General features: G+C 38.5%; 1 protein-coding gene across 6 annotated transcripts in view; it reads right to left on the minus strand.

Annotated features, from left to right (window-relative positions):
* Nucleotides 1–27442, minus strand: part of SETX (senataxin) — a 76790-nt gene that overhangs the window by 17215 nt on the left and 32133 nt on the right. For all 6 annotated transcript variants that reach the window (XM_079111666.1, XM_079111663.1, XM_079111665.1 and 3 more), the window contains 9 exons: nucleotides 20633–20732; nucleotides 12166–12339; nucleotides 9774–10006; nucleotides 8428–8595; nucleotides 7721–7877; nucleotides 4380–4481; nucleotides 4144–4259; nucleotides 3028–3099; nucleotides 863–1012 (listed from right to left, as the gene is read on the minus strand). In XM_079111666.1, coding sequence (XP_078967792.1) covers nucleotides 863–1012; nucleotides 3028–3099; nucleotides 4144–4259; nucleotides 4380–4481; nucleotides 7721–7877; nucleotides 8428–8595; nucleotides 9774–10006; nucleotides 12166–12339; nucleotides 20633–20732 — 1272 coding nt within the window. The remainder of the gene's footprint in view (nucleotides 1–862; nucleotides 1013–3027; nucleotides 3100–4143; nucleotides 4260–4379; nucleotides 4482–7720; nucleotides 7878–8427; nucleotides 8596–9773; nucleotides 10007–12165; nucleotides 12340–20632; nucleotides 20733–27442) is intronic.

Below are 27442 nucleotides of genomic sequence, written 5' to 3' on the forward strand. Positions count from 1 at the left end.
TTTCCTCTCTGAATTCTTTTAGAACTTTCATCTCTGAAGTCAGAGATACATTAGGTGCTATCTATCTTTCATCCATGTCCTCACTAGGACTCTTCAATCATGACATTCAAGTTTCTCTTTAATTCAATCGCATTTTCTTTAATTATTTCTTAACTTCCACTTTTTCTCTTCTTTCATTTTGGCAAATATTGTTTTAAAATCCTTTATTTTTAACTGAAACATAACTATATATTTATGGGGTATGATTATTGTATCTTGAATCTCCTGGATCAATTCTCTGTATCTAATGCTCTGTATCTTTTCTGACTTTTCAGTCTGGAAAATAGCAATTACCCAATAAAGGTACGATGAAAGCAAACGAAGAACAAAGGGTGCTAGCGTAAACACTGTGGCTGAAAGCCACCCAAAGTTATAGATGATAAGTAAGCTAGAATGATTTAAAGCACACAGGAGTTAGGTACAAGTACTTCTGAAGACAACCAGAGAGGTTTCAAGTAGGAGCTAAAGAATCACTCAGAGGGAATTTTATTAGAAACAATCAGGCATCCTTAAGACTGTAATCTCAAGCCAGGGGCACATGCCTATAATGTCAGAGGCTTGGAAGGCTGAGGCAGGAAGACTTCCAAGTTCAAAACCAGCCTCAGCAAATTTAGTGAGGCCCTAAGCAACTTAGTGAGACCCTGTCTCAAAATTAAAAAAAAAAAAAAAACCAGTACACTCCAGTACTGGAAAAGCAGTAGATAGATAATGGCGGGCAGAAATCAGATTTCAAACATTCTGTCAATATCTCAGCACCCACAATTCATTTAGGACTCATTCCTCACAGCATAAGTCAAAGCAGTGTGCCCAAATGATCACTGACCTCATCAACGATGACACAACTGAAGGGAACACCCCCTTGCCCTCGGAAAGCAGACTCCAGCAGCAGACCCCCGCTTGTGCTCAGAGTGCAGCAGATGACATGGGACTCCAAGATAATGATGCTCTGTGTCTTCTGTGGACGCCCTTGAACCTGGGGGACAAACATAGGCCTGTCACTCTCAGTTGTAAACAAACCCCAACCATGATAGGCTGTATTTACTATAAATCATTCACTATTTTGTGAAGGAAAAATTTTTAGTAACATTTAGGGGGATGCTTCTGATCTAGAAAACAGCAGAAGAGCATTCAAGATAATCAAAAGCTACCAAAAAGAACACTGTGCTTTGCAATTCAAGCTTAGAACATGACCTAGGAATAGGTGTATTTTAAAAAATTATTCATGGTTTGATTTGGTCAAATACATTATAATCCTTCTTGTGATCTGATGTATAAAAGCAGGCATCAACATTAAGTACAGGTTAAATAATTCTAGTGAGTTGTGAAGTGATAATCTGAATAAAACCAGGATTAGAACTAAGCTTGAATGAACACTTCAGCTAGTACCAATAAAAATGCCTCTGACCAAATAATCTACTTCTGCAGTAAGAAAAACAACCTTGGTTCACTTCTCTGATGAAGGCCAATGGGCATGACAGCTCACACTACACACCAAATTCATTTAGCACTCAAGTTAATAAACTGACATTCTTACTAGAGGTTCAGTTTGCCTATTTTGGCTACTTAGAAGTAGCAGTGACTCATCTCGTTGGACTTTAAGGCATGTATGTGAGCTTTAGGAACAGGGTGGCAACAGGGCCCTCCAGTGCACACAGATGAAGTACTGTCAGATACTTTTCCTCTGGGACATCTAGAGAGTAACCTGCCATGAAGTTAGTTTTAACAGCCCATAGGAAAATGGACTTTATTCTTAAATTTGGGAAGATTAATTTTGGGCTCAGTTTAAAATTTTAATAAAAAGTCTTCACATAATTTTTTAAGTTTAAATAAACAAATTGCAAATGGAAATATAAATTAAATTCAACTGCTTTTATCTCAGTTCAAGAATACTAACATTATTAGTTGCTACTGCCCTCTCCCCCTTGAAACTGCTTCATTTGATTACGGCTGCATTCTGATGATCACCTGGCTTAGCCTAGTTTTAATTAGTCTAATTCTTCTCTGATGTTTTCACATCCAAAGAATACTGAGAAACAGCTATATAGTTGGTTTTCTACACTTGTAAGGTTCACATTTAGGAAGTCCACCAACTGTGGGCTGAAAATATTTTGGGGAATAAAATGCATCTATATTAAGCATGTACAGACTTTTTTCCCCCTTGTCATTATTCCCTAAACAATACAGTAGGACAATTACTTACATAGTATTTATATGTATTAGGTATTGTAAGTCATCTATCTATAAATGAAAGAGCACAGGTTATATGCAAGAGCATCCTTGGATTTTGGGGTGTGTGTGTGTGGTGGGGGTATATCCTGGAAGATAAGCACAAAAAGTATATGCTTTAAGTCAAGAATGGGGCGGGGCATAAGGCTGTCTTTATGCCCAGTCCTAACTTAGTAAGGCCCTAAGCAACTTAGACTCCATCCCCCAAAATAAAAAGGGCTCAGGATGTAGCTAACTGGTAAAGTACCCTTGGATTCAATCCCCAGTAGCCCCCCAATACCCCAAATCCAAAACAAAACAAAAATCAAAACGAGTGGAACCCTAGAGGGCCCACAGTTCCCTCTTCCTAAAAACTCACGCATATGGTTTTCTTTCTTTCCAAAGGGAAAGACACCCACATACCTAGTTTCATAAACTATTCATTTGATAGAAAGTATCATAATTGTTTTTTGCAATGGGTGGGAAAGAAAAACAAGGCACATTCTAAGAGATATTGTTCATATTTACACAGGCCTAAAAGAGGGGAAAAAATTTACCAACACCCCATTGTTAGAAATCTCAACATGTACTAATTCATTCATCCTTGGATTAAAGGAAAAAATGTAAATGTAATTACACCATTTTTTCCTATTCTGTAGGTGTTTGCAATTTTACACAATAAATACTTCTAAGAATACAACTGAAGAAAGTTTATAAGTTGTGTCAACTATTTCATAATGTAAAAAAACAAAATCAAGAAAGTGCTACAAGTGAACTACTTACCTCTTTAATTTTAGAAGCAAGTTCTTGCCTTTCTTTTGAAACTCTGGCAATTTTTTCATCTAATTCTTGCCTCTGGAAAAAAATCAGAATGCCATCATTAAAACTAAACTCAGCAATTAGAGTGCTTTCCAATGGACTGGTCATATGTGAAAAGAATGAGCCTAAGAATATTTTACCAACGTCAAACTTAACCCAGCCTGTGTCCTCTGTACCAGTTAAGTCCGGCCCACTTTCCGTACTGCTGGGTAAGATGCAGTCATGCATGCTATAGTGTCTGCTTAGCATTCTAACCCTCAGGGCATCATTCCTCCACTCATCTCCAGGTGGTTCAAATGAGGTTGTCAATCACACCCCAACCACTCCTCCAGCCACAAAGATGAGCACACAGTACAATGCTGGCTGGCAAATCATGGTACCCATTCCCTTAATTACAGGGATTAGACCTGCTTGGCTACCCAGGGACTAATCAGAGTACTTCCTTGGAACTGATGCATAGATGCTGGGAGAGAGACCTTCTCTGGGGTTTCTAAGCTGGGATGGTGGAGCCCAGAGAATGCTGGCACTTGTCTTCTCCTGGAGAAGAAATGGTGACACACAGAGAAAAACAGATCAAGGGGTGGAGAAATAAAATCATTTGAGCCTCTGGATCCAGCCATATCTGAAGTTAATCCACTCCTGGATTTCCCAGGTATATGAGCCAATAAATTTTCTTATTTAACCTAATCTGAACTGGGTTTTAACTTGCAACTGAAAGACACCTAATAAATTCAGTGTAGCTTTAATATAATTTGGCCTATGGGCCAAATTCAACACACCATCTGCTTTTGCAAGTAAATATAGCACAACCATTTGTTTACACATTATCTATGACAGCTTTCCAAGCAAAACAGAGTTTGGTATTGCAACAAAAGACCAAATGGCTCACAAAGCCACAAATGTACTTTCTTGCCTTTACAAAAAGCTTGCTAACCCCTGATGTAAGGCATACCACTTTAGTATACATCTTTACATATGAATCATGCCATCTGCCAATAAAAGAATGACATCAAATCCTCATAAACTCTGTGCATCTCTGCATTACCACTAAAGATCAAGCATTTAGAAATATTTCCATACCTGTATTTCCCGTCCACCTCGGCACAGAGCTCGCTGACGTGAAAGCTCATCTAGCTGATGATCTAGATACTCCTTTCTTCTATGCATCTCCTGAACGTGAGAAGGTAAGTCTTTTTCTTGAGAGAAAAAAAAAAAAAAAAAAAAGGAAAGAAAAGAAAAATCACATGCTACTTCGAACAACCTCTTTACCACACAATGGCAACAGAAACAGAAGGGTATCCGTGCTTAGCACTTACTCATTCTGTGGTTGACTTGGCTGTCCAGACTGAATTTCAGGACCTCATTGTTAATAGACTTTTCTGGACCCAGTCGTACTAAATTAATATCACCACAGTTTCCTGTTGATAAAAATGACAGTTATAATCAGGACACTGTCCATAAATCCTGTCTCCATAAATAATATCTATTTCTAAGCAAATATATTGACAATAAGAGAAGACGGTTAACAGGAACTGTTAATTAGGTAGCAGGGACTGCAATAGATCCTCAGTTCCGTGCAGTTTCAGATATTCTTCCCAACAACCCCACAGGGCAAGTACTTAATCACTTCTACCTAATAAAAGCCAGCAAGTTACATAAATAGTACACTGCAGGGTTGAGAGAATATTATACTAATGTTTTCCAAATTATGTTCTGTGTAACATTCCATAGCAAAACAACAGGAAATGGTGAGTTAAAATAAAGCAGTTTTCTTAACCAAACACTATTTCAAGGATGTTCATGTATGACTATGTATCTGAATGTCCAAAACTATCTTATTTGACTATCAACTCCTTTTTTTACAGAACACTCAGGAAGGTTTTTAAACTATACTCCAGGGACTAAGGATGTAGCTTAGTACGCTCAAGGTTCTGGATTCCATCCCCAGTACCACAAATTAAAACAAACAAACAAACAAACAAAAAAAACTATGCTTCCTGTTACATGACTACTCCAGAATCTGAGGGGGATACATACAAGATGATGAAAATTTTAAAAACTATAAACATCATTTAGCTGACCTGTTTATTAACCAATTTTTACTTCTGGTTACATTTTATTATATTTACTTAAAAATTTCTGAAGGCATCATGGGGCTAGGTTACAGTAATCCTGCAGGACTAATCAGCACTTTATCCCCAAGTGAGACACTACATAGATACCTGTTCACTGTCCTTCCTGAGTTCTGTGAAAACAGGGTTTTGTTTTAGGTCACTGCCTAGGTGGCTGCACACAATATACTCAATAAATACATTCTGAGTGAGTGCCTTATTTGAATGGCTCATTCTTCCTAATTTGTAGCCACCTTCTCTGGCCAACATTTTCTTGAGAGTTTCAAAACTACACTCATCTCGCTTGTGTTTCCAGCAGAAAGAAGAGATCACTTGGAGGCTTGCTTCCTCTACCCAGAAATTCTCCCAAAATTATAAGGGACACACTTTGTATGGTAGGGTGAGCATGTAAACATGAAAGAGTCATTCCTAGGGTCCAGAGCCAAGAGCCAAAGCCTGGAAATTAAAGCCCTGAAACTGTGGTGGCTCCCCTGAGGGAGCAGGTGTGCAGTAAGGGCCACCTGGAGCACAGGTGCCTGGGCATTTGTTCTGCTCTTCAAATCAACAGTGCTAAGAGGTGTGATTGTGTTCTATAGAATGCAGAGATTTCTAAAACATTTAATTCTATGAACTTGGCAAGTGTCTCCATTAGCAAAAATATCATTCCAATAAAAATACAGAAATTTCAAATTGGGGGCTTGGAATTTAATGCCCACCAGGAAGCAAAAGGCTCTGGAAGAAGTGGCGGGATGAAGAATTGGTGTATCTATCTTGGCTTGGGCTCTGCAGGGGAAAAGAAATTTCTTCTGGAACTTTCCAACCACAAGTATGTGTCACATGTGAATTTAGTTAATACATACATAATATAGGGAATGACAAAGGGGAGCCAACCATAAACAATGATAAAGAGGCCAATCAGAAACACAGTTGTGCTTTTTAAAAATGAGAACACAATGAACAAATTTATACCTATATAAATATAAAAACCTAACAAAGTAGAAAATTATCTTGAAAAAGATCAGTTAGCAAAATTCACTCAAAACTAGAAAATTTGAATAGAGCTATAATTAATCAAAGATATTTAAATACTACATCAAAAATTTACCTATGTCAAAATTAGACAAAAATAACAATACTAATAAAATGAAGAAATAATCCATCTTTTACATAACATTCCAAAGAATAAACACAAAAAAATCTCAATTCATTTTGAAGGTCTGCATAACTTCAGTATTCAAAGGAGACAAAGATAATATGACAAAAGAAAAATTATAGGCTGGCCTCACTTACAAACACTAATCTTAAAGTCCTAAATAAAATATTAGGAATGTGTTAAAAAAACATAAATGCATGAGCCACGCATGGTGGAGCAGGCTTATAATCCCAGTGACTCTGGAGGCTGAGGCAGGAGGATTGCATGTTTGAGGGCAGCCTGAACAGTTTTTGAATTAAAAAAAAAAAAAAAAAAAAAAAAATTCTATCATATTTAAGCCATTGTATTTAGAATATTATTTGCAACTGAATCTAATCCTAATTGATAAAAGGCAATGTCAGGTATCCTTGAGGAAAATAAAATTTGGTGGGAAAGACAAGGAATACTATGAGCTTGAGAAAGTAGTATAAAATAAAGCCAGAGCAATATCACTCAAAAATGAGCAGTATGAAGAGTGAGAGTTAAAGTTCAGTAAATAAAGGAATTTTACATCTTCGTTCAAGTGTCCTGAATCATCTGTAGTAACGCTTGTCACTATTATGTACATTTCAACAAAAGGAACTCCTATAGTGTACAGAACATCTTTACATTTCAGCTTCCCCAAGCCAGACACAGAAAGCAAGGTGTTTAACATCCAGCCCCAAGATGACCCTGAGGACTACCCACACACAGCAAGCACTCAGGGACTACGAACCGTGACTATTTTCACTGCTTTCAAAAGTCAATGCTTAACATAAGCCTCATCTCATTGGTCCCCACTGCCCTAGCTCTTCAGTCCCATGTGCTGGGCCTTGTTCTGGGAGGCTGCAGTGAACACGCCACAAGCCCTACTGTCATGAACCCTACTACTCAGCTTTACTTTGCAAGGTTCTCTTATCCTGCTTTTTATTTAGAGCTTCCACGGCCCAAGTCCCTTCCTCCCTAATGTCCTGTGGCCAACTCCAGCTCTTCTGGTTTCATCTTAGACATCACTTCCTCCATCTCTAACCCTCAGACGACTGAAGCGAGAGTCCCTCTGAGTTGTCTGAAAACATACCATGTTTAAGTCCCAGTACAGAGGTTATCACGCGATACTGTTAACTGCCCACTGACCCATCCACAGCCTAATTAAATTCTATGTCACCTTGAAGGCTGCAATGCTGAAACTTCAGTATTTGGTACCGTGCCATCTATAGAATAAATGCTCAATAAAATATGTACTAAATGAACCAATGATTACATATTGGCACCAGGCAGAAGCTGTCTCCAGGAATGGCTTGTTCTTTGTCATTCAAAGTTGCCCACACCAAACACTGAACACAGAAAATATTAAAAACACATAGAAGTATCATACCCAAAGGATTCTTCTTATCTTTGCATTTTTCTTTGAACTCGAGGATGATCTTTTTCATGAGCTCATCAACAGCTGCATTGGAAGGTGCACACACAAGGACACGGTTCTGCTTGATTTTGGCATTGGAGTTTTCATCTGAATGCCCCCTCCTCTGGTTCTACAATTTGCCACAAACCACACACACACACACACACAAAATCTGATGAGCTCTATTTACACAGTTTTAAGGTTTTTCTCTATTTCCATATATGTTCAAAAGCTCCCATAATAAACAGTTAAAAATAATTAGAAGCATTTACATCTTACACTGATAATAAAATCACTGCTATAAAATTCTATCCTAACTCTCTGAACCTTACTTTAACATCCACTTTAGTCACTACTCAGTCCAACCTACATGTAGCTCAGGAAGACATTCCAGATGGTTTCCTGGTGTCACATGTGGCCTAAAATGAAGCCTGAAGACCATCCTCTAGTCCTCAGGACTTGTTTCACATAAGACAATCCCTTCTGACTTCTTTCCTCCCTTCATCATCCCTTCCTGATACAGTTATACTTATCAAAAATACACACCCCACTACTGCAAGCAGTCAAAAAACATACAAAAGGAAAAGGGAAAAGACACTTCAATACTTATTTACATGTCAGTGAATTGAAATAAAACAATACACCCACTTAACAGCACCAGCGTCCTCCCTGGAACCTACCTCTGTGAGTAAGCGGTAAAGGAGGCCAACAATGGTTTTTGATTTTCCTGTGCCAGGTGGTCCATGAATCAGACAGATTTTGGCAAATGATGGTGAGTGTTTCACCATGGCATATGCAGTTTCTATTGCTTTCTTTTGGTCTTCATTGAAATCTCTTAAGTAGGCAATCTGTAGAAAAAGACAGTTGTAGAAACGAGTTGTTTGTTCTTCTATATTGATGTCTGAGAAAGGTAATGAAAAACGTCTGAATTTATTCCAATCTGTGCCACACAAAAGCTTTTGTTATGGCTAGGCAAGACCCTACAGTGCTCTAAAAAACTGCTTTTACTAGTGGAAAGAAAACTAATTAGTTGCTAATTACTAATTAACATCTGCAGTCTTCAGCCCACTTACAACTGTATTTTTAATTCTTTAAAATTTTATTTTTTTGTTTTTTGTTTTGCATTTTTCATTTGGACATATTTTTTAGTTGTAGATGGACACAACACCTTTATTTTATTTATTTTTATGTGGTATGCTGAGGATTGAATCCAGTGCCTCAAACATGCTAGGCAAGCACTCTATCACTGAGCCACAACCCCAACCCTAATTTGTAATTCTTACAGTTAATCACAGTAAATTTCATTTAATAATTTATATTTTTGTATTTTCTGAATTTTTCTTCTTTTTTTTTTTTTCCATTTAGTGAATTCTCTCCATGCATAGTAGAAATATTTCACGATTATTTCTTTCCTTACATAATGTGATACTGTGTAAAAAACATGGATTTCAGGGTGAGGTCTGAGACTAAATTTTAGTTTTACTTTCAAGTTAGGTCACTAAACTAACTTCTCTGAGCCTCAACTTATCAACAAAGTCCAGGATTCCTTGAAAGGTGAGAACTGACTGAAATAATGCAAATAAAAGCCCTAGCACATAGGAGGAGTTCAAAATTATTAGCCTCCTTTTGGATCTGTGTTAATTTTCTGGAGTTTATACACAACTCTTACAGTGGAAAATACGTGTGCATGCACCTGCAACATACCACTAATCATTCAAATGGAAAGCTCACTCCACTAAAACCAAGACTCTTCCTCTTGAATTCTGATCACCTACTAAACCTTTCAGTAGGATGCTGACCTAACATTTAATGATGCTCTTCCAGCATAGTCCCAACTCTTTATTGTCCTGAAGCAGCCTACACACTTTGCAATACTGAAGAAAATCAAACACCACAACACCACTGCATACCCATAGTGAGCACATGTCTTTTAGACACCCAGGAGTGCACAGCAGCTGCAAACATGACATTTCAACATCCCAGCATGACTCTCCCTGACCTTCCCTGATATTCAATCAGCACTCACAATTCTCTCAGACGTCGTAGTTGGTAAATCTTTGGTACAAAAGTCCATGGGGTTTGGATTCAGAACAGCTCTGGCTAGTTGATTCCGACCACTTAACAGAGACATGGCTTTCAATTTCCTTTGTGTAGTTACCAGAGAACTGATTACAATGCATTTCATAAGGTCATTTAAGTTGGCTGGCAAGTTATCTTGAGTCTGGATGCAAAGGGAACACTCAGATTTCCCATTACGAACTATTATCAAGAAGAAGAGAAAGCAAATTCAGTTACCAGTGAATGCTGTACAGTTAAAAAGATAACTCAGAATTAAGTAAGAATACTTTTGTAAATATTTGAATAATTCAGTCAATAAATGCTTCCTAAGAACCAGACAATGTGCTTCTCCGCCAGACTTATTTTCTAGAAAAGGGAGCAGATACCGCCAAATAAACATTTTGTGGTGATAAGGACTAGAAAAAAGGAGAAAAGGTAACAAGAAAGGGATGTGGATGGACATGCATAGGCTGTTGAGTGTGTCCTGGGCATGGACTTGAAGCAAGGGAGTAAGCTGCACTGTTAGCAGGGAGGAAGAGAACTAATGGAAGGAGAGTCATCAACCGAGGCCAGCAGGCAGAGCTGTGTCAGGAGTATTTTAGAGAGGAGGCTAGCACGGCTAGAAGGAAAAGCAGGGAGAAAATAGCTAGGAGATCTAGAGCATAAAATAGAGGACTCCACAGACCACAGCAACAACTGAATGCTATTCAGAGTGAGGCAAAAAGCCACACTGTGGAGAAATGACACGCCCTACCTCACATATTACAATCAATCACTCTTACAAAGAATTAGCTGCAATAAGAAAAGTTGAGAACCCACTTATAAGGCTATTGCAGTAATCTAGGTAAAACTTTGGACCAGAATGTAGAAGTGAGGACCTGTCAATGAGATCTGCTGATCAATTAAATTCAGTATGACAGGAAGAAAAGACTATGGATGAGCTCGAGGCTTTGGCCTGAGTGAATGGAAGAATGATTTGGGACAGACCAAAGGAAGAGATGTCCAGTAGGAACCAGGTGTTTATGTTGGCTTAGTAGGTTTGAAATGCCTACCATTTCTCCAGATGGAGAAGCCAGAGAGTTTTATCTATGAGGAGTTCAGGGCAGATCATCCCAGAAAAATAAAGCCTACATCCCTGTTGCTACTTTTTTTTTTTTTTTTTTTTCGGTACTGAGAATTGAATCCAGGGGAACTTTACCACTGAGTCACATCTCCAGATCTTTTTTTATTTTGAGACAGGGTCTTCCTAAGTTGCTTAGGCCCTCACTAAATTGCTAAGGCTGGTCTCAAACTTGAGATCCTTCTGCCTCAGCCTCCCAAGTTACTGGAATTACAGGCATGTACCACCATGCCTGTCCTGTTGCTACTCGTCTAAATTCTACACAAAGAATTAAGCTCTGATCGCACTAATAAACATAGGATATCTACTGTATAGTCAAAGAAGGTTTATTGCTACTTTTTAAGATATGATGAAAGGAGGAAGGGAAATTAAGAAATCATGTTCTTTGCTTCATATTCAAGTTGTGTTAAAAAGGCAGCTTGGAATAAAATAACGTGGACTGCGAAGTCAAGCACAACTAGGTGTCAAGTCAGATATGATGGAGTATGTTTGTAGACTCTGCTACTTGGGAGGCAGAGGCAGGAGGATCACTTGAGGCCAACAAGCAGCTCAAAACCACCTTGGGCAACAAAGTGAGACCCCTATCTTATGTGGGGGGGGGGGGGCAGTAATTTCAATTCTGGACTGACCATCTGATACTGACAACCATCTTGGATAGTTACTTAACATCCCTGGAGCCATGGTTTCCTGAACAAGGAATAATTCATACTGACTTACAGGGCTTTGGAGAAGTTTATAAATGTGCATAGTAAAAATGAGGCACACTGTCTGGTATGTTGGAGGTATTTGTTAAATTCAAATCCAAGCCTGCGTTACTTTTGGGAAAGAAGTTCCTCTCATAAAATACACAAAAGTGATGGAAACTGCAGATTCCTCAAGCTACCTTACAATGAGTTTTCTGTTCAGTCTTCTTATCAGTAATTAGTCAAATACAAAGTCTGGAATGTAATTTAAGATACAACAAAAAGATGGTTACAAATGGTCTCTGTAATAACAAACATAATGACAGATAAAGACACCAAAAATAGGAGTATACTAAAAAAAAGAAAGCTTTTAAATCACAAAGCTATAGCAATAAATATAGGGTCTTGAGTCTAAAAGGCACTGAAAAGGAACTCTGGCAATAGCAAGTGCCTATTTTGGCAAAATAGGCAGCAAAAACAGAACTAGTAAAGTAGGAGTTAGAAAGGAGAAGAGCTTGTCTCTAACAAGACTCATCAATGCCTCATCATCTGCTTACCAACTGAAGTGCGGCGAAATTTATGAACATAACCACAGTGATATTCCTGGGGATCTTGCAAGCAGTTTCTCTCTGTATCTTTTTTCTCTCCATTTACTCTCTCAGGAACTAAAAACACCAAATCATTTTCCTTTGGATGAAGCTGTTTAGCCAGTTCACATTCTTCCAGATAAACTATGAAACAGTAAGAAATTGGCATTTATATGACTTGAACAGTATTATTTTAAATAAGAGTAAGAAAATTAAATTCTCGTATTAAGTTCCAAAGTTCACAGCCCTAGTAGACTTTGTATAGTTTAAAATGGTCATCTAAGCCAATAAGAAATTCAAAATATTAATAATATTTTAAAATATTTCTTAAAAATGGTTATCATAGTTGGGCAGGGTGGTGCACACATGTAATCCCAGCTACTTGGGAGCTGAGGCAGCAGAATTGCAAGCTCCAGGCTGGCCTGAGAAACTTACAGAGGTTCTGTCTCAAAATAAAAAAGACTGGCATCTCACTCAGTGACAGAGCAACTGCCTGGCACGCTTGAGACTATGGATTCAATCCCCACTGCAAAGGGAGAGAGGAAGGGACCATCTACAAAGCCAAACAGGTAAAATCATAATATAAGAAGTGACTGACACATTTTATTTATTTGATGTTTATTCTGGCATTTAAAATAAAAAAAATTCTCTCATTTGTTCCCCACTTTGAAAACCTCAGAAGAAAATTCAGAAACAGATATAAGTACATATAAGAACTTACCTTGAATCTATCAAGGGTATCCTAAACAAGGGAGAAAGAATACTTGCCAAGTAAATGACACTGAGAAAACAGAGCAAGCAATGGAAGAAGAAAATTCAGGATCAATTGCTGAATCCAGCAACAACGTACTGATCTAAAGAACTAAGTAATGGGACTAGGTAGACTAAATCACTAACCAAAGATTTGGGATGATTCCAATAAAATATGTGAAGAACTATACCCTGAAAAATATAAAACTCTAGTGAGAGAAACTAAAGATAGTCTAAAAATATGGGGAGATATATGAAGATTAAAGATTTGATACTGGGCTGGGGCAATGGTGTTTGCCTGTGATCCCTGCTACTCAAGAGAATGAGGTAGGAGGACCCCAAGTTCAAACACAGTGTCAGCCACTTAGTGAGAATTTATCTCAAAATAAAATAAAGGGCTGGGGATGTAGCTCAGTGGTAAAATGTCCCTGGGTTCAATCCCCAGTACTGCAAAATAAACAAACAGACTTGATACCATTAAAATGTCATCTCTCACCATGTAAATCTGTAAACCCACAACAACCCCTGCCCAAATAGCAAGCATTTTTATAAATTCTCAAACTGATTCCAAAATCTGTGATGAAAAAAACGCTTTGTGTGTGGGTGAAACTGGGGATTGAACCCAGGGGCACTATCCCCAATCCATTTTATTTTTTTTATTTTGAGATAGGGTTTGCTAAGTTGATGAGGCTGGGGTTGAACTTGTGATCCTTTTGCTTCAGTCTCCTGTGTCACTGTGATTAAGGCATGCACCATCTCAACCAGCAAAGATCCTTCTTTTTTAAAACAGCAGAACTGTTGAAGGGCACCTCAGTTGGTTCCATAGTTTAACTATTGTGAGCTGAGCTGCTATAAACACTGATATGGCTGTGTCGCTGAAGTATGCTGATTTTAAGTCCTTTGGGTATAAACTGAGGAAAGTAAAGGATAGCTGGGTCAAACTGTGGTACTATTTCAAGTTTTCTGAGGAATTTCCATACTGCTTTCCATAATGGTTGCACCATTTTGCATTCCCACCAGTAATATATAAATGCATTCTAGTTATGTAAAACTAATTAGAACAAATAAAAAAATTAAAAAAAAAACAGAACTGGAGGGCTTAAGTTAATTACTGAAATTAGATTTCAATACTTTTTTTTAATGGTATAGTAATCAAGAGGGCAGTATTGGTGTAAGGTACATATACAAATAAAGAGAATAGTGTGTCCGAAATATACCTGCACTCAAGGTCAACTGAGATTCTGACACAAGACCGAGAAGGATAATCTTTTCAACAAATATCACTAAAACTGAATATGTGATTTAAAAGGGGCGGGGGAACACAACCTCCCAACCTTGCCTTGTACCATGTACAAAAATAAATTCAAGGTATATACGGTCAAAGTATATTATGCCACAATGAAAACCATTATCCTGTATAATTAAAATGCACTAAAAAAATAGGATTACATAACTGAAAATAAACAAACTAAACAACTGTGTACCAACATAAACATGAAAGTTAAAACTATAAAATCTAGGAGAAAACTGTTGTGAAGACCCTGAGTTAGGGAACCATTTTCATGATACCAAAAACATGAGCCATCAAAGAAAAAAAGTGACAACGGGTGTCATCAATATTAAAACTTTTGCTCTTCAAAAGACACTGTTAGGAAAATTGAGACAATCCACAGATCAGGAAGACATATTTTCAATATATCATCTGATGAATAACTCATCTTTAGAATATATAAAGATTTAGAATATATAAAGATTTCTTCAACTCAAAAATCAAAGGACAAGTCAGCCAATTAAAAAAAATGGAAGAAAAATATAAGAGGACTCAGGAATGGCCATTAAGTTAAGAAACATCACTCAACATCATTAATATTCTTCTTTGGGGGGTTGGGATTGTGGCTCAGTGGTAGAGCATTTGCCTAGCATTGAGGCACTGGGTTTAATCCTCAGCACCACATAAAAATAAATAAAATAAAAGGATTGTGTACATATACAACTAAAAAAAATACTTTAAAAAATTTTTCTTTTTTTGGGTACCAGAAATTAAACCCTGGGGTGCTTAACACCGAGTCACATCCCCAGCTCTTTTTACTGTTTTATTCTGAAATGGGGTCTCGCTGTTTAGGTCCTAAGTCACTTAGGCTGGCTTTATTAAACTTGCGATCCTCCTGCCTCAGCCTCCCCCTTGGGTTTATAGGTGTGCACCACCACATCCAGCAATGTCATTAATAGTCCTGAAGCGAACTGAAGCCATGATGACATAATACTACACACTCATCGGAATCACCAAATTAAAAGCACTGACAGTGCTGACAAGGTAATGGAGGGGTGGAGTGCTCATGCACTGCTGGTGGCACTGTATAAGGACACAACTTAGCAGCTTCTTATGAAGTTTCACACTTATACTACCTAACAGTCCCATTTCCAGACAGTTACAAGAGAATATAAACCCTATCCCACACAGATTTCTACATAAACATTTACAGTCACGTTATTCATAAAAAGACATAGGACAGAACTCAAAGGTCAATCAAACTAGTGAATGGACACACCACTGTGATAAATACACAACAATGGAATACTGGAGCAGTGAAAAGGAACAAACTATTGGTACATTCAATGTGAAAAAAATCTTAAAAACATATAGAGTAGCAAGACGCAAAACTCAACATACTATAGAATTCCATTTATATAAAATTCTAGGGAAGGTGAATTGATGGTGACAGAAAACAGGCCAGTGACTAAAAGGAACAGGAAAAGAGGAGAAGAATGACCACAGAGAAACAAACTTTTGAGGATGACTGTTATTTTAACTGAGGTCGTGAATACTTAAATGTATACATGTGTCAAACTTTTGAATTGTGCCCGAGTTTTTCACAATAGCTCAAATGTCCACACCAATGAAAAGATAAACAAATTGTGGCACATATCCAAACAATGGAATATTATTTAGCCATAAAAGAATGAAGGGCCAGGGAAGAGCTCAGTGGTAGACCACTGGCCTAGCATGTGTGAGGACCTGAGTTCCATGTCCAGCACAGGTTTAAAAAAAAGAAAGAAATGAAGTTATACTTACCACCACCAAGCTGAATACTTAAAATGGTTAGGATCACCAATTTTGCATTATCTTTTAATTTAAAATATTTTGTTAAAGGGAGTGAACACAAATGAGCCTTGAAAATGTTTTGCTAAGTAAAAAAAAGCCACACAAAAAAGGCTCCCCCCCAAATGATTCCACTTATGAGAGACAGCCACGACAGGCAAATCCACAGGGACAGAAGCACCTGAGGGTCGTCAGGAGGGGACCGGAAGGGCTACTTATGGGTGCAGTCTCCTTTTGCATGATGAAATGCTCTGGACCTAGACAGAGGTGAGGGTGGGACAACACTGAGTACACTAAATGCCACGGAATTAACACTCTAAAATGGTTATAATTATGTGAATTTCACTTCAATAAAGAATCTATTTTTTGGAAGTAAATTATACTTCTGTAAAAGTGACTTCCATAAGGTGATGTAAAAATACCAGGGAAGCAGTCGAAAGCAATGGCAGCCTCCTAGGTTAACCTCTCATAATATTTCCTCCCAAAACAGTATACGAGAGGGTTTCTCAATGTTGCTTAAATTTGCATTTATGCCAGTATCAACTGCCACCCCCGACTCCAGTTTTGATAACCAAAAATATCTCTGTATGTTGCCTGCACCAAATGTCCTTTAGGGAGCAAAACCCGTTATAAATCACTAATAGCAATGAGAAAAAAAAAAAAAAAAAAAAAAAGATGCAGAAGTCATGCTCTAGAATATGTGAAGATAAGCAATGCCCAAACTTCGAATTTTCTGTAAATGATAAATTTAAAAATACCAAATTCCAGCAAATGATCACTCACACTCTCAACTCACTTCCCATCCTTGCAGTAAGGAAGGGCAGGCCAGGAAAAACAAGTGAATAAAAGGATCCCCCCCATCAGTAACATCCATCGTAGCAGCTAAAACTGTAACAACCTCTACCAAAGTGCTGGCATAGACATGGAACGCTATTACGTCTTATATACTGCTGATGGTATTGGCTTGGCTTTATCGCCTGAAGTTGGACTCAGGCACACACTCATACTCCATAATCCACTTCTGGATGCAGACTCAGCAAAAATGCCATTATTCATCCATGCTGTGCAGAAGAAGCATAGTGCACCTGCTCTCCTTTGAAAGGCCTGCTTGTAAGGCTGGCCCTTGGCTGGTGCCAAGGAACTTGGGTTTCAGGACAGTCCTGGGAAAAATAGCTTAGTGTGTCTAACCTGTTTGTGAAAATAATAGTCTAAGTCAAAAACTGTTTTTCCTGGAGACTAGAACTTTGTATATTTGGTTTATACCTACGGTGAGCTTAAGTCTAATGAGCTTTTCTAGTAGAAACATCTCTTGTGTGTTGTTGCAATAGGTTTCTGAGACAACACAGCACATTCGTTGTGACTCCACTAGAAGAGGACTCACAGGATCCTGGTTTCCTTTAGATTTAGTCCAGCATGCCCCGTCCCTTTTCTGTTGCTTTGTTTTCTTTCCTGATTATAAATCATAGCCATGAAGATGATTATACGGTTGACTCTTCTTAGTAAATCATCAAACACAGCAGAAGGGGTTGTTGGGGACTCTCCATTCTCACCAGTGTTGGGGTCAGAAGTAGAATTCACCAGAACAACCCTAACTCGCTAAAAGCAGTGTTTGGGAAAAGGAAGGATGAAAATGGGGTATGACAAACTTTCGTTTGGTGCCTGAGTAAGTAATGAAATCATCTAGTGTAGGAGCGGTGTAAGTTACCAAGGAATCTGAAAATGATAGACCCAACTCCAGGAGAGCTGGCAGCTGGGTCCCCCAGTTGTTTTTGGTTGTGCTGGCTAGAATAAGAGGAGAAAAAGTATAGCCCAGGTAATAACCTTAGTTTGTTTTTTTTCCCTCCAGGTGTGACAAGAAAGGACACAAAATTTCCAAAGTGTTTTAGTCTGCTTTTTTGCTGCTGTGACTAAATGACCCGACTTACAGCTGCAAGGGAGGAAGAGTTTATTTAGGGCTCATGGTTTCAGAGGTCTTGGTCCATTGAAGGCCTGCTCCATTCCTCAGGGCTCAAGGTGAGGCTGAACATCATGGCGGGAGAGGGTGGCAGAGGGAAGCAGCTCCCATCAGGGTGATTGGGAAGCAGAGAGACTCCACTCTCCAGATATAGATTATATACCCCATAGCCACGCCCCCAATTGATCACTTCCTCCAGCCACACCCCACCTGTCTCCAGTTACTACTTGGTTAACCCCATTAGGGATTAATCCACTGATAAAGACTCAAAATCCAATCATTTCTCCTCTGAACCTTCTTGCATCATCTCATAAGAGAGCTTTTTGAGGACACCTCATACCAAACCATAACACCAAGGTGGGCTTTGGGTGGCACAAAATGATAAATGTTTTCATAGTTCTATCCTGCAAGTGCAAGGGAAAAAAATGAAATCAATTCCCAGAACTAAGACAAAGATTTAGATAAACTAGAGGCAAAAAACGGGGAAAACCCCAGTGAGTAGCTGCTAAAACAGGCTGTGCCTCAGGACCTCCCCACCAACAGTAACATTATTCCTGTGAAAGCTGAACTACTGCTAGGAGTCACTACCAATTTGCAGAGGTGCAAAACAGGTGTTTATGGCAGGGAGGGGGGAGACTTGTTTCTAAATGGTTTTATGCTTTGTGGTTACTGCACCTATATATATTAAAAAAAAAACTATGAAGAAATAAATATGTTAGTTCTGAATACATAAAAATAAAAAAAAATCTATGCCTCCAAAACAGCAAGACAAAATGGAGAAAATAATGAACCCCCCCCCCAAAAAAAGATCGCAATGACAGATACGAGTTAAGAAAATAACAATACCCCTAACAAAGAAAAAGGGAAAAGAGCACATGAATAGGCAGAACTATTCCCAAAAACACAAATAACCAAGTAAATGCTAGGGAACAAAAGTTCAACCTTAAAGAATATACACTTTCCACACAAAATGTCTAAGGTAGCAAATGTGAAAAATGTACATCCTTACATCCTACTATTGGAAGTGAAAATGGGATTCCTTTCAATAGCCAAGACAACATGAACCACAAGTCTTTTAATTTTGATTTTTTATTTTTTTTAGTTGTCAATGGACCTGTATTTACTTATTTATATGCGGTGCTGAGAATTGAACCCAGTGCCTCACACATGCTAGGCAAGCACTCTACCACTGAGCCACAACCCCAGCCTGAACCAGAAGTCTTAAACGTGCATACAGTCGGAGCAAAGGGATTCATTTAGTGCTTATAATAGCGAAAAACGATATAGAAGGTTTCAGTCTAAATAGGAATGACTGGCTAAATGAATATACTCACAATGGAATAACCGTAACTATTAAATATATTGTTGCTATTATTTAATTACACTGAAGGTACTTACAATATGTTAAATGAAAATAAGTCAAATATGAGCTTCCTCAGGCACAGTGGCACATGTCTGTAATCCCAGCTACTTGGGAGACTGAGGCAAGATTGGCAAGTTCGAGACCAGCCTCAGCAACTTAAAGAAACCCTGTCTCAAAAAATAAAAAAAAAAAGGGGCTGGGGTTGTATGTAGCCCAGTGGTAGAGCACTTGCCTAGCATGTGTTAGGCACTGGGTTTGATCCTCAGCACCACATAAAAACAAAGAAATAAAATAAAGGTATTGTTTCCAACTACAACTTTACCAAAAAAAGGTATTGTGTCCAACTACAACTTAAAAAAAAAAAAAAAAAAAAAAGTTTAAAGAGAGAAAGGGCAGGGAATGTAGCTTCAGTGGAAAAGGTACACACCCCACCTCCAAAAAGTGTGTGTATAACCTTCCTGTGTTTTCTTCACAGTTAAACATCCTGCACTAGATTCGTCTACTATCAGGTCAATAAAGTCAGCATTTGCTGAATGACTAACGAAATATGCCTAGCACAAGAAAAAGAATAAAGTTTACAAGTAAGAGAAATACCAAAATGTTTATGGAAATATGTCTCAATGATGGGAACTGTGCAGGGTGATGTTTACTGCTTGTTGATATTTTCTAAATAGCCTACAGGGAATGTATACTGTCATTCCCCCAAAATAGTCACTTGTGCTCATTTTTACTAAGTGGACCTTTGGAGTAGGATGGGATTTGCATGGGGGGAGGATAAAAAGAAAACTGATGCAACTTATTTATTTATTTGGGTGTAAGGGATTGAACTCAGAGCCTTGCACATGCTAATGTGTTTTATTTTAAGGAGTTCTAAACATTTAGTGTATTTTTTTAAATAACACATCAAAGCGAGATGGGGTCAGACCAATTATGAACCAGGAATATAAGAACATACCAGGAATACTAGGAACACTTGCTTAGAATCTATAGACAGCCTCTGTCATGCCCCCTTAAGCCTTTCCTTACCCTCTCCCTCCCAACTGCAGTTTCCACTGACACTTCAGCCTGCAGTATCTAATTAAAGTATGGAAGAGAAACCCATGAATTTTATGTTCATAACCGTCCTATCACTCATTAACTAAAATATCACGTATTTGTTGTAAGAGGTTGCAAAGCTATGTCCCAGAAAATTCAATGATGATATCTTTTCTTACACAGAAATTTCAAATTATTATATCATACACTCCAAGTTGCATAAGAAAAAACTTACCCACAAATTCCCAGGTTTTCTTATAATCAGCTGGAAATTTTCGTAAATGCAACTGATAGAAATTTTCTTTGTTTGGAGAGCTGATCCATTCCTGTGCCACCTATAAATAGCAAAAAAAGAAAATTAAGAAAGCAAAAACATTGTGGAAGATCATGCCAAAACAGCACAATTTCCCAAAGTTAGCAACAATAAACTTAGAATCTCAAGGGACAACCTGAAAACTGTGGAAGCTTAATGAACTTGTCTGGCACTGCCCTGCCCAATTCAGCAGCCATTAGCTGAATGTGGCTATTCACATTTATGTTAGTTAAAATTTTTAAATTAAAATTCCTCTTCTCAGGAACTAGCCACATTAGGAGTGCTCAACAGCCACCTGTGGTGACTACACTGTACACTGCAGAAGCAATAAAGTACTGCTAGACAGCACTGGTAGCAGGCTCACAAATCCCAAAGGACCTGGATTTGTGGCATCTTTGGGATTTCTAACCAGCAGATCATCTTGATAGTTTCTAAAAAAGTCTATTCCCATCTTCTGACTTGCTGAAGCCCCAAACTCAGAAGTGCCCTTGAGGGTCTTCAGAGAAACAAAGAAGACTCCTCCCAAATCCCAATTTACAAAGAAGACTACCAGTACAAATAAGTCATTTTATGTTTCAATTTTCTGAAAACAAATTGTTTTGGATCTAAAGAAGAGTTTTATCTATCTATACCATTTTAGTCCTTGAGTATTTAAATCTGCAATTGGTCACAGCTCCTCTGATAAAACTTAACATCAAAAACTATTGATGGTGAGCTGCTTCTGCACCTGAGTTAGCCAACTCAAACTCGCAACATTATGGGCAGGGGATGGGAAAAGAACTGAATCTGCATCTGCTGGTAAGGTAGGACTTGGGACTATAGTCACGATCAGTCTCTATCACCCAATTCTCAGCTAGAGTACTCTACAGTATCACATTATAGAATCATCCTCGAAAGTGCATCACTTGCTCCCAGCACTATTCACAATCATCAAAACCTGGAAACAACCCAAAAGTCAGCAACTGGTGAATGGATAAACAAGAGAAGGACATTCACACACTGACAACAGAATCTCATTTGGCAAAAAGATCATCAAACACTAACAGATAGACAACATGGGTAAACGAGAGGAACTGGATACAAGAGACCAACATACTGCCTAGCTATGTCTGTGAGATGTCCAGAATAGGCAAGTCTACAGACAAAAAGTAGATCAGTGTCTGCCTGGGGCTAGTCGTGGGAATGGCAAGTGACTGCAGAAGACATAAGGATTATCACAGGGTCATAGAATAGTCTAAAGCTGGACTGTAGTGATGGTTGTCTGATGCTGCAGATTTACTAAAATCACTCAACTGAACACTTTAAAAGGGTAAAGTTATTTGGTATACTATACTGCAACAGCATCCTAGTGTGTACAACAAAGAGAAAAAGACTGGACCAGGAAAACTGCATCACTGTTTATCTTAGAGAACATGAGATGTGCCTGAGACTGCCTAGGAGATCCTAGCTAGTTTCCACCCCGGAAGGAGGAGGGCAGAGTTTTATTTTGAAATGATATAGGTCTAATATGAACTTCTACACCAACTCCACAGTTATGATGGCCTATCAATGATTGCTGAACTTCTGGAGACATCACAGAGCAACTCGGCTAGATAAGAAATCCTAAAAAATATACTCAACGTAGTATATAATTCACTGGCTTGTGTACTTGATGCAGTTTTATCTGCTTCATGACTCATTTGGTTCTTTTCTTGTTTTTCATGATCCATCTGGATCTAGGCAAGAGCTAATCTTTTCATACCAAGTAACAGCTGAAAGTCAAACTGGATGCTATGGTCCACCAGAATGTTATCAAGCTGAAGTAACCCCAATCCCACCAGGTTCAGAGGATGAAAAGAATCACACACAAGAATCAAACTCCCTGAATACAAGAACATTTAGAATACGCTGAACAGAAGCTGATGCTTGTGGCTTTACAAATATGCAAGGAGTGGTAATGACGTGACAACCTCACAAACCACGGTACCTTAAAAAAGAACACCTGCTCCTTTCTTTACCAGGGTCAAAGATGGAGACCGAGGTAGGCCTTTGTCTCAAAGGAGGTCTGAGTTCCCCCCGCCCAGTAACTATACAGAAAGGATCATTCTAGAAAACGTTCCTAGTAATTTAACTTTTCTCAGACAAAATAGTCTAATAATAAGATTTGACGAAAGTATGTCCACACATACTAAGTATTTTGGTTACAATGAGATGGTTGTGTTTCTAAGGGCGTTTTCTTGAGAAAAAAATTACATAAAAACAGCTGTTTGAGGAAAAGAGTCCCTGGCTCGGTTCACAGTATCCAAGGTTGCCTTGCCTTTCATGAGACAAGCAGATAAAAACCCAAAACAGAGCAACTGGCTTTCAACTCAAGCCATCATCACGTCTCTGCAAACTCACATTCTGGGTCTCTCTCCTCCTCTTCAGAACTCACTCTAGAGTTATCCATTTCTTACATCAATTTCTATCCACGGTTCATTCCCAATAATTTAGCTAATACACCCACATGAAAAACTTACCTTTTAAGGTTTTTTGTTGTGGTGGTGGTGGTCAGTGGCCCTTTATTTCATTTATTTATATGTGGTGCTGAGAATCGAGCCCAGTGTCACACATGCTAGGCCAGTGCCCTACCACCGAGCCCCAGCCCCAGCCCCCAAAGCTTCCTGATCTTCTAATCACCATGTTGCTTTTTTCTGTTCTGCTCCCCTTCAACACATCGGTTTTCAAAACATTTTTCATTCACTACTTTTATACAAACCCTCTGTCTTAATCATTGATCCATCTATTTGTCATTCACCAAATTCAAGGCTTACTCTCTTACTGTTATTTTTCTCCCCCTTCATCTCATGTAGTTAATCAACATCTTCAATTCATGATGCACTTCCATTGGTATACAAGGCCCTTTTGATTTTTCCTGTATTCCTATTCCATTCACAACTGTACCTTAGAACCCACTATACTGTAGTTGGTATAGTACCACTGAAAAAAACAGTATGTGTGTGGGTGGCAGGTGGGTGTGATTTACATAAAATAGTATTGTACTACAAATCAGCTTCCTTTTCTCATCAACATTTTCAAGTCTTTTGGCATTAACAATGGCATTATATTCCCTAGTATGGGACTACATTTTATTCATCCATTCACTTAACTGGCTCCAACTGCATAAACGATCCCATAAGAGAAAATCCCAAGACCAACAAGTCCTTATGGATGGACATGTGCACATGATCCTCTTCTGAGTAAATTCAAGTAAGACTGCTAGACAAAAAGGATCACAAACTGTTGCTCACCACTATAACTTCAATTTCCTTCCCTTCTTAGTGTGAGTTAACACTTCATATACTTATTGCCACTTGCACATCCCTTCTGCACACTGGCTTTCTGTTATGCATCTTCTACTGACTTCTATTTTCTGCTGATCTGTTAAGTCCTAATAAAATTTCCAGCTCTTAGTACCTTGTGAATTTTGGAATGTTTTAACTCTCTTCCTCTCATCAGTCAACTTTGAATATGGGGTCCTTCACTGAAAACAGTCTTTGACAGTTAAATCCATCATCATCTCATTTTGTGGTTAATGCTTATTGGGTTCCTATGTCACCTGAACTGACAGGTTTTCTGTTATTTTCCACTTTTATTTAGTGGTGAAGAAAATTATATTAAAAATTAGCAGCTGGACTCTGTATAGATCCCAATTTTGTTGGCAACACCCACAGCAGCATACTCAGGAACCAGCTCAAAGCAAGCCTTCTTCTCTCCATCAGGACTGACCAGGGTGTTCTCCTGGGCCACATCAACCTCACGGAGCTTCTTCACAGCCTGTCTGGCTGGTAGGCCTTGATGTCCACAATGAACACGAGTGTGCTCTTGTCTTCTCTCCCCTTCATGGTGAACTCAGCAGCCAGGGAACCTGATGGCACAGTGGTCAAGCACGTTTCTCCTGGGCACTTTTCCAAGATTATCTGGGCTGCCTCGTGAACTAGTGCCTAGGGCTGCTAGAAGGTGGGTGATGTGCAGATCTTTTTGTGGTCACAGATGCCTTTCAGCACTGCCTTCTTGGCTTCAAAAGCCTTTACTCCGACTACCACTTTGGGAGAGGTAGGAGCTTTCTTAGCTTTCAATGCCACCTTGATAAAACAGGCTGATATTTTTTTCTAATAGCAGAAAAGTTTTACATTTCAAATATTTAACAGTCCCCCTTATGTGTGACTCCCAGTGGATACCTGAACAAGCATATATCAAACCCCAAATAAAAATCCAGAACTTCTATCTTTTTACTTTAAGGAATCAATTTATGGTTTCTCTTTAGCATATCCAAATTACCAGCATCACTTTTCTTATACTTTGGTAAAGGTTATTTGAACACAAGCTCTGTGATGCTGTAAGTCAATCTGATAAGCAAGGTGGCTACTAAGTAACTAGCAGACAGCATACAGATCATGGATATGTTGGACAAAAGGATGGTTCACATTTGGAGCTAGACTTCATCGTGCTACAGGGATGGGCAGAATTATTTCTGGGATTTTCCATGTAATATTTTTGGACCATGGTTGACCACAGGTAGCTGACACCAAGAATGAGGATGACTAGGAAGTACAGACCCAGCCTATTTCTTCTCAATGGCATGAGCCAGCTTTCTCAGCACCGCCTGCATACCCTTCCCCACTGACCTGTGGTGGCCTATTCATCTTATCCTAGGTGGTCATCGATGTGAGGGCTTCATGCTCAGGAACCATGGGTCTCAACTGCTTCACTGCGCTAGTCACCTCTTCCTGTGCCACTCTTACATGCCTATTACTATTGCTCTCAACTATCTTAATATTAGATGAGGCAAGTTCATCCATTACACTGCTCTTTTCTTTTTGCTTTCCCATCTGACTTTATTTCACTTTCTCGCCCCCCATAAAACACCTCCACACTTTCAAGAACAAAAAGTTTAAAATCCAGGACAGAAACAATCCTGTAACACTTTACAAACATAATTCTCCTTATTCCTTTTTGCCAGGAGTTGGTCCTAGGCCGATGAAGCATCCAGCTCCTAGAAAGATTTAATTGTGGTAAAAACCCTTACTGTAAGAAAGGTATCCAACACTTCTCACGTTCTGCTTTCTGGCATTGGTTTTGTTTAGGAGAAAGTGGAACATGGAATTGCACTGGAGCAAGTGGCTTAACATGAGACATGTGGTAATCACAAAATGAGGTGACTATATTACATTTCACTCTTACTTAAAAAAATTTAGAAAATTTAAAGTAAGTTTATCGTCTCAAAACATTTTTGCATGAATTTAACTTGAACTAATTTTTTGGTTTTAACTTGGAATTTTTCTTTTTTAATACCAGGGATTGAACGCAGGAGTGCTTAACCACTGAGCCACATCCCCAGCCCTTTCTCTGCATTTTATTTTGAGGGGGGAATCTCACTAAGTTGTTTAGGGGCTTGCCAAGTTGCTAAAGCTGGTTTTGAACTTGCAAGCCTCCTGACTGAGCCTCCTGAGCCACTGGGATTACAGGCATGAGCTACTGTGCCTAGTTTTTGGTTTTGAACAAAATTTTTATTTTGGTTTTGATCAGAGTCTTGATCTTGACTTGACCAAACTTTTTACAATTCAGAAAGAAGTCACATCTCTATAATGAGAAAATTTCTCATCCAAGAATATAGCATCTCTCTTCATTTTGAATAAAGGATGAACGATCTTCCATTATGACTTTCAAAATAAGAGCCTTAAAGTGTTCTTCCATAAATATTTTGTGATTTACTGTTAGGATAATTCCTAACAGGTATATAGCTATGGTTACCATACCATAATTTCTTTCATATTTTCTAAATACTTATTGGAGACATAAAGGGACAATAATCATTTTATACATTAATCTCTTACTCAAATATTGATTTTATTGGGATTTCCATGGAGACCATCTATAAATGATCAGTATTGTGTGTTCCAATTATTCACTGCTCTGTTAGTTCTCATCTTAGTGAACTGTATTACTGAATACCTGGTGGAGTGCTCTTATCATCTGCAACTGTCCTGTCTCCTGCTCTTGTCCACCTTGAGACTGTATCACCTCACACTTGTTTACTACTGAAGTGTGCTCTTGGGTTTCTGCTCCCTCCTTGGCATCTACTGTCTGTCCCTTCCAATTGTGTCCATGTTAAAATAGGCTTGACTCTAAAGCAACTCCAGCTTTCTTTAGTTCATGTTTGTCTGTTGTATCTTTTTCCATTCTTTCATCTTATCTATTTCTGGGTATTTTTATGTGTACCTATGATAAACAATACTATTATTGGAACTTGTCCCTTTAATACATTCTTAAATATATACAACTATCTGTGTATACTTGACTCAGCTTCCTTGGGCATTATTATGAGTGTTCTCTATTTCTAGGAAATTTTCAATCTTAATTTCTTAATCATGCTCTCTTTCAACTTCCACATCCACTTCATCAGCAAGTCATGAGAGTTTCTCTCCAAAGTCTACCCCCAATATCTTGACTCCTCTGCCTTCCCACAGCTACTACCCAAATCAAACCACCAGCATGTACCTCCAGGCTGCTATACTTCTACATGTTTTTCTACACATTATTCTCCACCTAGCACCCAAGAATGACATGCAAAAATATGTAAACTGGTGTCTATCACTATTCCCCAGTTCCAACACTCACCAGTGAAAATATCTTCCAATACCTGTTTAATGAACTGAGAATGAAATCCCCACCTGCACCCTGTAAGGCTACATAATCTCCCTCTGCATACGT

This window comes from Sciurus vulgaris (assembly GCF_902686455.1).
Source record: "Sciurus vulgaris genome assembly, chromosome: 15".
Taxonomy (NCBI): Eukaryota; Metazoa; Chordata; class Mammalia; order Rodentia; family Sciuridae; genus Sciurus; species Sciurus vulgaris.